The sequence below is a fragment of the Cricetulus griseus genome, chromosome 6 (genome assembly GCF_003668045.3).
Source record: "Cricetulus griseus strain 17A/GY chromosome 6, alternate assembly CriGri-PICRH-1.0, whole genome shotgun sequence".
Taxonomy (NCBI): Eukaryota; Metazoa; Chordata; class Mammalia; order Rodentia; family Cricetidae; genus Cricetulus; species Cricetulus griseus.
The window spans coordinates 53,341,034-53,353,134 of record NC_048599.1 but is presented as its reverse complement, the minus strand read 5'-3'; the positions used below and the strand labels follow the sequence as shown (position 1 = coordinate 53,353,134).

At 39.4% G+C, this 12,101-nt stretch overlaps 1 protein-coding gene across 3 annotated transcripts in view; it reads left to right on the top strand.

The window, feature by feature from the left end:
• The window catches only part of Slc12a1 (solute carrier family 12 member 1), a 77,632-nt gene extending 66,585 nt beyond the window's left edge, over positions 1 to 11,047 (top strand). For all 3 annotated transcript variants that reach the window (XM_035446509.1, XM_035446508.1, XM_035446510.1), the window contains exons 21-26: positions 1,632 to 1,763; positions 1,989 to 2,100; positions 3,325 to 3,411; positions 8,383 to 8,518; positions 9,999 to 10,066; positions 10,912 to 11,047. In XM_035446509.1, the coding sequence (XP_035302400.1) occupies positions 1,632 to 1,763; positions 1,989 to 2,100; positions 3,325 to 3,411; positions 8,383 to 8,518; positions 9,999 to 10,066; positions 10,912 to 11,047 (671 nt within the window). The remainder of the gene's footprint in view (positions 1 to 1,631; positions 1,764 to 1,988; positions 2,101 to 3,324; positions 3,412 to 8,382; positions 8,519 to 9,998; positions 10,067 to 10,911) is intronic.
• The last annotated feature ends 1,054 nt before the right edge of the window (positions 11,048 to 12,101 follow it).

Here is a 12,101-nt window from a genome sequence, read left to right as displayed (position 1 = left end):
ATTAGAGCCACGGAGTAACTCTCAACGGCAAGGAAATTAGAAATAATATAGAAAGCATGCCAGAGAAACAGTGATGAGCACTCTGCCAGGAAATAGGCCTCCTTCATTGTTCCCGTGTCAGAGTCAAAAACTATCAAACATGGGATTGAAGAGATAACTCAGTGGCTAAAAGCACTGACTGCTCTCCCAGAGGACGTGTGTTCAAGTCCCAGCACATGCATCAGGAGGCTCTCACAACCTGTAATCCCAGCTCTGAGGATTCAATACCTGACCTATGAGGGCACCTGCACTTATGTGCACATAGTGTACATACTTACCCCCCCCACACACACACAAGCATACACACACACACACACACACACACACACACACACGTAACAAAAATACAAATAATTTTAAACAAATTAATGGTTTAGAAAGATATTATTCACTTGTAAATATTATATATGCATCCATCCTTAATTAAAACTCAAAGCAGTTTTTAAGCCTTATGTGTCCTAGATTTTTTCATATCATTCACAAAAATTCATACAACTCAAAAGGATTTTGCTTTTGCATCACAGAAGCTAGTACTTGGGCAACCCAGTGGCCTTCCCAGTCCCCTACTCCTTATCTCTAGAAAATTCCATCACCATACCTAATTAAAGTCAATCTAAAAACTTTTGTTTTACTCTAAAATTTCCAAAGATTGGGGATCTAGTGAGCATTGCCACATGCTGCATTTGTAACTGGAGCATAACCGGGCTAAAACATCCCACGAGAAAGCAGCTGGTGTAGCCCTCTTCTAAAACAAATGTTTTTATTAACATATACAGAGTTAGGTTTCATTACAGTGTTTTCAAACAAATGTTTGTATTGCTTCTCTCCCCTCTTTATCCTCTTTGTCCCCGTCCTCTTCCTTTTACACCCTCTCCTTCCCCAGTAGCCTTCTTTCCACATACCTGTCACATGTGACACTTTGTTCCCCCCCTCCAAACCATTCCCATGGACACTTTATTCTTTCATGGTCTCCTGAACAAAAAAACACCTTACAGGAGGAAAGATTTCCAATGGCTCGTAATCTCAGAGAGTTTTAGTCTATCAGAGTAGAAAAGATAAACCACTGTGGCTTCATCTTTGGCAGCAAATGCTCAAGGGAGATGCTATTCACATCAGGGCACACAAGAAAGTTTATAGGCCCTACAGAAGGAGGCAGCCTGTAACCTTCTAAGGTGAGCCCCTCACTGAACTGCTTTCTCCAACTAGGCTGAGCCCCCTTAAAGCTCCTCAACCTCCCCAAATAACACCATTAGCCAGGGGTTAAAAAAAAAAAACTCAAAATATAAGCTTGAGGGCTATCTTTCAAGTTTAAGCCACTGTACACCTAAATTATAATTCCATCATGAGAATAAGAGGGATCTAAAAAACAATGCACTGCTTTATAATAAAAGCTGTCGATAGAACTGGGGGCATGTCTTTCCCTAGTTAAGGAAGGTGAGCTAAACCGTGGAGTTTGACTTTGTTCAATGCAGCTCAGAACTTATCCATGACACCATGAATCGTTCCGTTTTTCCTCAGTAGGCTTATTGGGAAGTTATCTTGTTTCTGTCCTCAAAAGACAAACAGATGCATCACTGTGTCCTCTGTTTCAGAGGCAAACATCAACACCATCCAGTCGATGCATGTCGGGGAGTTCAACCAGAAACTGGTCGAAGCCAGTGCTCAGTTTAAAAAGAAACAAGGAAAAGGCACGATTGATGTTTGGTGGTTATTTGATGATGGAGGTAAGCTGTCCAAAACGTTCACGAGGGAGCGGAACTCCTGCTTGACTATTTTGACAGGATGGCTGCGTATGAAAAGGGTGTCCGTTCAAGAATCCCACTTCTGAGTTCCTAAAGGCCATAAATCATTTAATAGCTGTGATAATGGGAATGAATAAAAATAATGCTCTCATTTTTTTCCTCTCAATTTCTCTCATCCTTTCTGCTGTAATTTACTCTTTATTCCAGGGTTAACACTTCTTATCCCATATATCTTGACTCTCAGAAAAAAATGGAAAGACTGTAAGTTAAGAATCTATGTTGGAGGAAAAATCAACCGTATTGAAGAGGAAAAAATTTCGTGAGTGATTTGGGCCTGGCCTTTCTGGTTGTCTTGGGGATGGGCTGCTCTAGGGCTTGAGTTTTCAGTGCCTTAAACATCTTTGAGCTAGAATTAAGGCACACACCTTAATTCTCAGCACTGAGGAGGCAGAGGCAGGCAGATCTTTCTGAGTTTGAGCCCAGCTTGCATTACATACCAAGTTCAAGGCCAACTTTACTAGATGTTGAGTTCCTGACCAGCCAGGGCTGCATAATGAGCAGTTTTAATTAGAAAAACTTCTAATTAAAGTCGAATCAGGTATCTTTATAGATTTTTCATTAATGTAGCCACTTGGAGCTGATGTATAGATGTGAGAATAACAAACATCAGAGAGCATGCTGTACTCACAGCTGTCATGGAAACCTGGGAGATGCCATCAGCAGCTCTCAGTCCTGCTTGGCAGGCTAAAGTCCTGAACTCTGTACCTTCCAGAAACTGCAATAATATAGGACTCTCATTCTATCAGTTATCATATTTTCTTTTCCCTCTCAGGTTAATGGAATTATGCTAAGTACACACATACACTCACATTTATAATAAGTATATATTTATATATTTACTCTCAATGAATATTATGCAATGCTTATATAATAATAACAAGCCAAATTAGACCAAATCTAAGCAAATAATAAGCCTAGGAACTTTTGAACCATTTTATAAGATTTCTGTAACTTTAAGTTCAAATTACCAGTTTCTAGGGGTGGGGGTTCAACATATAGGCATACACTAGAACTATTAGTTTGTTAGCAACCTTATAAAAACTTCCAGTAGTAAGAATTGGCAATGACAAGGAAAATTACAGCATCTCTCATGAAGATGAATGCAGAGTTCCCTTTGCTCTTTCTGTTCTCTGTATCCACCGGGGCTTTGTTTTGATTTCTTGGATTTTGTTTTTATGACAAGGTGTCTTTGAGTGTGTCAAGCTGGCCTCTAACTCACAATCTGCCTACCTCAGTACCCTGAGATAGCAGGTGTACCACACCCTAATCAGCTGCAGGGCTCACTTTATGACCCCAGTGGAGCAGCTTTGTGCATACTTAACTTCTCCAACAAGTATGTTAACAAAATCAACTGAAAAGCCTCTGTCTGAAAGCTGTACTGATTGCTTTTGATGCCTTAACTCAAATACAAAGACACATTTGATAGAAAGTAATTACATAGGCACTAACTATGTGGTTTTTTTCTCTCTCTCTTTTTTTTCAGAATGGCTTCTCTTCTCAGCAAATTTAGGATAAAATTTGCAGACATCCATATAATTGGAGACATCAACATTAAGCCAAACAAAGAGAGGTGTGAATTGTTTAGCAAGCTCCCCTCATCACCCCTGCTGCTGTCTCACTCTTTTTCCTGTTGCTTAACAAAGGATTGAAAATGTAATGCATTTACTGTAATGTCTTCTTGACAGATATTAAAGAAATGCTTTTCAGTAACCATGACACAGAGCCATCAAGTCCACTTTAATAGAGTTGGGTTATGGCAAGAAGCCTGAGGACAGGGTCTCCCATCCCAGAGCTATTTTAGGGTCCAGGCACTAAGGGGCTCAATGGTTATGGCCTGTGAACTTTTGAGGGAGTCTCTAAAACTATCTGAGACCTAGAAAGGTGATTGAAGCCCCACTCCCGGAAACAGGGAGTGACAAAGCAGAAATAATCATTAAATGCCTTCAAAGCTTTATATGCTTTATAACATTTCCTTGCATCACACATAACTCAAATGCCTAACATTCTTTTGGTTTTGTTGTTGTTGTTGTTGTTGTTGTTGTTTTTCCCTCCGAGACAGGGTTTCTCTGTGAAACAGTCCTGTCTGTCTATCCTGGAACTCACCCTGGAGATCAGGCTGGTCTCAAACTCACAGAGATCCACCTGCCTCTGCCTCCTGGGACTAAAGGCATGAGCCACCACTGACTGGCCATGCCTGAAATTCTTATGCTTCTGCGGTAACAAACACATAAGTAAAATGGCATATTTATAGTTCCCTTTGGTAAGTGGAAACATTGTTCTGATCAGAAATGGATTGTCATCTGAAGAGTTGTAGCTCACTGAGTCACTGGGAGGTACTTGTAGTCATGTGACCCAACAGGCTCACTGTGTGGCTCTAGTTGGCAGAGATGGATCCTTCATAGAAGACCAAGCTGGACAATTTTTTGCATGAACCCCTTAGTGACAGGGTTTAGGTATCATTGTACATCAAGGTCAAGCCATTTCTCATTGTCTGGAGGGTAACCACTGTATCTCTTCAAGCCCTTGCTCAATGCTGAACAAAAATTAGCCACCCAGTTCTTATAGCAGCAGAATTTGTCTTCATCATTTATCTTCATAAATACACAGTTATTTCTCTACTCCTTCGTCTTTCTACCCTCAACCTGGTTTTCTCTACTGAAGGTAAGTTCCTTTCTGTGTCGTGCAACCTTGCTTCCATTCAGCTGCTGTGGCCACCACCCTGTGTTCTTACCCTTTCTGTTCTGTCATTGAATGTGTGATATGTCATCTTTATTAACTGTCGTCTCCATTCTGGAAGAGCCTGATTGTCATAGTACCGGCAAACTTTGTCTTTTCATGCTAACCTTTGCCACATACTGTCCTCTTCTCTGGGCATTTTCATTTTTTTTTTTTTTGTCTGTGCATCTAAATTTTATTCCACACACCATTGGTGTTCCTCACACAGTGTCACTGTCCTCTTGAGAAGAGAATTACTTCCCTTCCTTGAGAAACCAATAAATTAGGTTTCAAAGCTTTGCAAATTTTCTCTCTGCTGTGTGAAGGTTGCAGAGAAGATACGGGGGTTGGGGGGAGCACATCCATCCTTGCTAAGGTTAAAGGATACTGGTGGCTAATGAATACTGTCTTGAGAAAAGGAGGCCAGCTGCCAGAAAGAGTGCTCAGAGGGGCCCTCCTCCTCTCTCACCCTCTACCACACTTTGATAATAGTGGCGTGTAAAATGCCATGTACCCTGCTGTAACTCATGTCCCAGATTTTAAAGTAGCCCTAGTTTGGAACAGAAAGCAGTCATTTGGTCCATGGTACCTGTAGCCTCTATCAGAAGGTCAGTCATGTTTGTGTTAACTCTAGGTAATGCAATCAGAGAAAGCTCTTGTAGACAGATGTAGCCCCAGGCCTCAGAGCTAAACCATCAAGAGTATACTGTTCCAAATTCAGCGCCCAGGGTAGCCTTTTTGGCTGGACAGTCTTCACCACCATGAACAACTGTCCCCAGATCACTATTTTTGTCTTGCTCACCTGGTGTTATACAAAGTGGATAACAGTTTGTCAGTGATTTGCTTGGGAAAGGCCTAGTGTTAAATTATCTTTCAATCACCTTTAGTACATCTTGCAGTCACCATGAAATGTTGGTTAGTTATGTCAGAGGCATTTTGTCATGGAAACCTTATCTCTAAATATGGGAGGTGCAAGGGTGAATACAGCACAAAATGAGAACTAAATTTTCTCAACTAAATGAGAAAATAATTGAGCCTAGAGAAACATAGTACATATTGTGGTTAGGATTCATTTTTATTGTATAAACTGAATTAAAAGTCATGGGCCAAAGACAGCAATCTTTATGTGGAAATCAAGGAGAAACTGGAAGCAATTAACTAGATAATTTAGCTTAAAGATGCTAGATGTTAGAGTTGTCCAAAAAACAAAACAAAACAAAAACTACAATACGTTACTTTGAAAGAGGGAATCTTAATGTGGACCAAGGATAAGGTTTTAAATTTTATCACATTTTGAGATTAAAGTGCATTGTTTTCTTCCTTCCCTTTTCTCTCTCAGAGAAAGTTCTGTGCAGTTAAAATAGTGCTAAACTTTGGTATGAAGAAAATGATGGAGAAGGAAGGACAGTTTTAGTTAATTTTGGAAAACTGAATTAATTCTCATTTACATTTAGCAGCAGATATTACTTGGCTGAGAGTCAATTAAAAGGTACTTTAAAGAAAAATCACTTGGGGCCTAGAGAGATGGCTCAGCATTAAGAGTACTGGCTATTCTTCCAGAGGACCAGGGTTCAATACTTAGAACCTATATGCTGGCTAATAACCATCTATAACTCCAGTTCCAGGAGATCCAATGTCCTGTTCTCGTCTCCCTCATCACTCCCTTAGCATGTTTTAGTGCCAGTGAAAGAAAATCTCATAGTGATTTAGATGACAGAAATTATTGTCACACACAATTAAGTACAGGGGTAGGCTGCCTTTCAGCTAAATGACCTAGAAAATAAACTTTATAACAAAGGACTGATTTTCTTTCATTCTTTCTGTTCTCCCTTCCTTTGGAAAGCCATCAATAAAAGTTTATTTAGCTTATAAAAACAAGGGGAGTAACAATAGCAACTAGGATTCCATACTTGTTCTTGTGTATTCAGTAGGAGAGTAGAAAGTGTCTCTCCCTAATCATTGAAGTCACTCCGTTCAGAATTCATTATCTGCCTAAACCACTGGGCCATACACGGCAGGCACTATAATATAGGGTGTATATTGGTTCAAAACTGCCTGGGTTTTACCCAGTCCTTGCAGAAAGCCCAGAAATATGCTAGAATTGGTTGATGTTGTAGATGGAATAGTTCTCACACTGGATACTATGGAAACAACTGCTAATTTCCACTTCCCCTCTGTTTTTTGAGAAATCACTTTTGTTCTGTATTTCCTTCCTTCCTTTCTTTCTTTTTCTTTCTTTCTTTCTTTTTTTTTTATTTTCAAGACAGGGTTTCTCTGTATTGCTTTGGAGGTTGTCCTGCAACTCGCTCTGTAGATCAGGCTGGCCTTTAGCCAGTCTCTGGCTGAGGTGCAGAGAAACTCAAACTGTACTTGTAGAGTTTAAACACAGTTTTCCAACCTGAAACCAAGTTCTGGGGCTGGTCAGCAAGATGCTACCTCACTTTCCTGAGGCACTGCAGCCACAGCATCACTCTGGTTCTCCCAGGGCTCCTAATGGCCATTGTCACTCCCTTCTGTAGGCCAGATTAGCTAGCTATACGAGGAAAGTAGAAGCCATAGAGCAATTTTCCAGGTTCTGAGGCCAGGCCCTGCATCTTACTGATTGTCACCACAGCTCTTTCAGGGTTGATACTGTTGGAAGTAGTGACAAATGAATGTATTGTTGAAAGAATAATAGGTGCACATCAGTTCTCTTGCTTACCTATCGTCTCCCAACTCTCTATGTGAGTCAGCACAATAGGAGTCTATTGCATTCAGCACCTCTTCAATACTTTACAGAAGCTAACTGGCAGAGACAATTTTACTCCTTTGTAATCTCTGCACTCGTATTTGCAAATCCTAAATCAGGCCAACTGATGAGATAATTAAATTCATCACTCCGTATTTTAATTTCTTAACCCCAAAGCGTATGGATTCTAATTACTATTCATCCCAAAGTTACTAAATGGTAAGTAAGCTAAATTATATAAAACCAAAGGAAATTATTCATAGTTGAGGTCTTCTTAAGAAGAGCTCTGAAGACAACTCCTTCCATAAATTAGAAGCTTCACTTTGTGCGGAAGTTTGAAGAATAAATCTTAGGAGATTATCATGTAAGACAAGAATGAGATTCTTTTTGCAATTTTTAAACGTTCCATAGCTCTTAGACACTGCCTCTCACTTTCTCCTCAATGATTTATTCTTAGATGCCCTAAGATGGCCTCAGATTTTTAAGCATTAAATGTTATTGATTTTCACCCTCTTGCTTAACACAAACATGAATAATAGTCATTTGAAAATCTCAGACAGCAACATCAAACACCAGGACAAGGATGCCATTATTTTCCAGATTTTTTTTTCTGTTAAGCCTATGAGAGCCCAGTCTGTTTCCTATCTGCCCAAAGCCTCCCGGCAGGAGTGGGCATTGTTAGTTGACTGCAGGTGAGGAGGGCCCCCATCGTTCCCATGGAGGTCATCTCCCAACTACAGTAACTGCTGGAGGTCACCCACTGACCTGCATCACAAGCAAATAGAAATGGGCTTCCATGTGTATAGCATAAGTAGCTCTTTAACTACATTATGCAGAAAACACATCTGTAGAATAATTACTATCTACATGTCCATGAATTAATAATGTTGATGATCCTGGCAAACTAACCAGGCCTCAAACGCACTAACTGCTTGCTTTGACTACAGAGGGAGTAATGCCCATGGTTTCCCTCACAGTACATTCTGTACAAAGATGACTCTTAAAAGATTTGCATACAATTCTGCTCTGATTCTGTGCATCTGTGAAATAATGAGTCCATTTCCCACTGTGAGGCCTCCTTTACAATTCCAATTTCAGCTGGAAGGTCTTTGAAGAGATGATTGAACCTTATCGTCTCCATGAAAGCCACAAAGATTTGACCACTGCTGAGAAATTAAAAAGAGAAAGTCCATGGAAAATTACAGATGCAGAACTGGAAGCCGTCAAGGAAAAGGTAAGGACTCATCTTCCTTAGTTTTTACTTCACCGTCTAAACAGTAAAGAAGAAACAGTGGCTGATTTCAAGAAATGATACATCAAGTCAAGCTGCCTTCCTCAGCATCCTGAGAGCCTGCATCTTCAGGGACTTTTTGATCATGTTACTGGATATAACCTATTTTTAAGTTAACAAAACAGGTTATTGGTCCATATTGTGAGGTCTCCTTTGAAATGTATTTTCATTAACCTAAAATAATTTAAGTCGTTAGGCATGCAATGTGGATAAAGGTAAATTGACCCACAAATTTAACCAATAACAAAGGCCTCTGGCCTGATTAACATAGCTGTGAAAAACTAACAAAAATATCTATAGAAATGTATGATGTGTTGTTTGGAATAATGAATACAGATGTTGTGCCTGGGCTAACAAGATAGCTCATCAGGTGGCCTGAGTTCAGCCTGAAGATTCTATTTGTAGAGGCAGAAAATAATTGATAAAAAGCTGTTCTGTGACATCTACAAGCATATGGCAGCACTCACACATACATCATACACACAGAGAAATAATAAAATTGTATGTGTACGTGTAAGTTGCACCCAGCACACACAGTGAAATGGGTGTAAAATGATAAGTTTTCCTAGATAGCACAATGGCAGTAGTAATTCTAGCACTATGGAATCTGAGGCAGGAGGATCACAAACACCAGACCAGCCTGAGAAGGACAGAGAACAACCAGAATTGTCTCTCTGGCCTGAGCTTAAATTGAAGTGGTAGGTAATAATGACAATGAAAAGAACAGGGATGAAGATTTAAGTTCAAAACTCAACATGTTAACTGGACATCAAAGGACAAGGATCACAGGAAGAAAATATTGAACCCTTCCAGCATCAGTGACACCAATGCTGAAATAGAAGAATAAACTGTACATGCGATTAAGTACCCAGTTTTACAGAGACATAGCGTATAATTAAGCAAGTCAGACATGAACCTGTGAAACACAAAAAAAATATAGTATTAGTCTTATCACTGTAAAATAATTTTCCAATGAGTTTACTGGTGGCTTTTTACTTGAAACTGGTCCCCTAAATAATATTGTCAGGGAGCTTAAAGAAAACACAATAGAACAGAACCTACCTTCTTAGGCTATCAAAAAGATAGCGAGATTCAATTGGTTTTCTTCAGATGAAAACCTGTTTCCAAGCCCTCTGTTCTCATCTTTTTGTTTGTTTGTTTGTTTGTTTTTGCCATCTGTGTTGTTCTACACTCCTAGAATCTAATAAGCCACCATGTCACAATGGCAATCCAGAATTACTCTTCATATTTCTACAATTTCCCATGAAGCTTTACAACATTAAATCTTCATTTATTAAGTGCACTTTTTAGTAATGACTTTTAATCATATCTTCTGATTATTTGTGACTTGAGGTAAGAAGATAACTTCTCATTCATAATTCTGGTCAACCTGTACTCAACTCAGTCTAAATACTGTCCACAGAGTTACCGCCAAGTTCGACTGAATGAGCTCTTACAGGAACATTCGAGAGCTGCCAATCTCATCGTGCTGTAAGTATCACTGGGCACTTAGACAGGGATGACTGAGTCCTGTGAACTTCAGCAGGGCCTGCTTGGACTTTCTAGTGGTTCTACAACAATCATGGGGCCGGGAGCATACGTCCATGTTGGCCTGAAGCTACCCTGTGGTCCCATATGAAATAGGCTCCAGGAGTCTGGAAGTCTGAAATTCCCTCCCAATAGCCCAAGTGGACCACAGGGCTCACCAGTAACTTCCCTAGATGGGTGTTGCTGAGCTGTGTGTCCATGGCTGATTTCCTGGGTGGGCACTTCTGAGCTATGTGTGTTTGTGACTGACTCATGTGGTTCTGTACAGTGTGGGAATAGATCACCAAAGACAAAAGGCCATGAGCTTATATATTTTCACTCCTTAGCCCATGGCCTTACCAATGTTAGGAGTATTCCCCTACTGAAAATATTACTCATGTAACAAAGATTGGTGCTAAAAATGGGGTAATGTCCAACTATTTTATGTTTACCCAGTGAACTGACCTATATATGAAAATATATGTATCTTCAAGCATGGCGTGGCTTAGAGGACTGCTACTTCTAATATACCTCCCCCACCAAAAACAACAACAACAAAAATCCCAGTAGATATTGGAGGGGTGAATAACTGTACAATGACTGTACATTTTCTCACTTATACATGTTTGCATTATTTGAAGAATATATCAATTTAATTTCTGAATTTAAAATAACTGCAGTGCTCTCACTTGAGGGGGGGGTGTGATAAACATTTCAAATTCTAGTTATTGCTAATTCAGAAATGCAGACAACGTCCCTGCCCACTGTAATTTTTCTCTTTGATTTTAATTTTTCTTCCATGTCATCAGGAGCCTTCCAGTGGCAAGAAAAGGATCTATATCGGATATGCTGTACATGGCGTGGTTAGAAATTCTGACCAGGAACCTCCCTCCTGTGTTACTGGTTAGAGGAAATCACAAAAATGTCCTGACATTTTACTCTTAATGTGTGAAAGATAGGAAATGTAACTTGATGTCTGAATATGAAAAACGTCTGGTACTTGATGATGTAAAACCTCATCTATGATTATACAAACCTCTGAAGACTAGCGTACCTGATTCTACATAAATTTTGTCTTTAAAAAAAGAGTTATTATTAACAAGAGGTTTTCCCCATTAGTTTAAGAAACATCAAAAGCCATACCGCTCCTAGAGAAACACTTTGTCAAAGTTGCTGAAAAACAAGAAATTAATAAAACCTAGCTGGCATGCTTACAAGTCATGCTAATCTGGATGTGAGCTCCAGGCAAACTTAATCTGTGGAGCCTGCTGTATGGCCCCAGTGCACACCTCAGTCCCACAGCAGGCTCTCCATAAGCACTTATTGACAGGCTGGTATGGTGACGGCAGGTGGCAATCACAGGAAAAGACCTGCTGGGTCAGCAGCCTGATTCTGCTTGGCCTCCTGAGAGGCTTATGAAGATTTAAAAATCAATAACTGAAAACTTTACGAAGGACTAGAGTCTACAGAGTGTTCAAAGCAGTTACCTAAAGGTTTATTTAATGCAGCAGATAATATGCTTACAAGTGATCTCTGATAACACATAGCTTGGATTTGCTGCCTGCTGAAGGTTTGTTAGGGAGGCGAGCAAGAGACACATGCTCTACTTAAATGAACTCCAGTGGATTCTTAACATATAAATATCAGTTGTCTTCCCTGCTAAATATTTTTAAATTTCTATCTTAGTACTACTTTGCTTATTTTTCTAATTAATGGTTTGCATAGATGAAATCAAAATAGATGTCTCATTGAAAAATAATCTCATAAACTTTCAATCCACTATTAAAAGTACATATAGATCCTACTTTCATTTACTTTTTACAGTTGTTATATAGGCTTTAGAGGATAACTAAGATATGAATGGAGAAAATTATAAAAATTAAGAATACGGGTATTGATTTTTCTTCTTGATAGTGTGTCTATATTTAATCACAGAAAAAAAAACCTAAAAATTGTTTATCTGATGAATGGCTTGTTTTTTTATTGTTTTGTTTTGTTT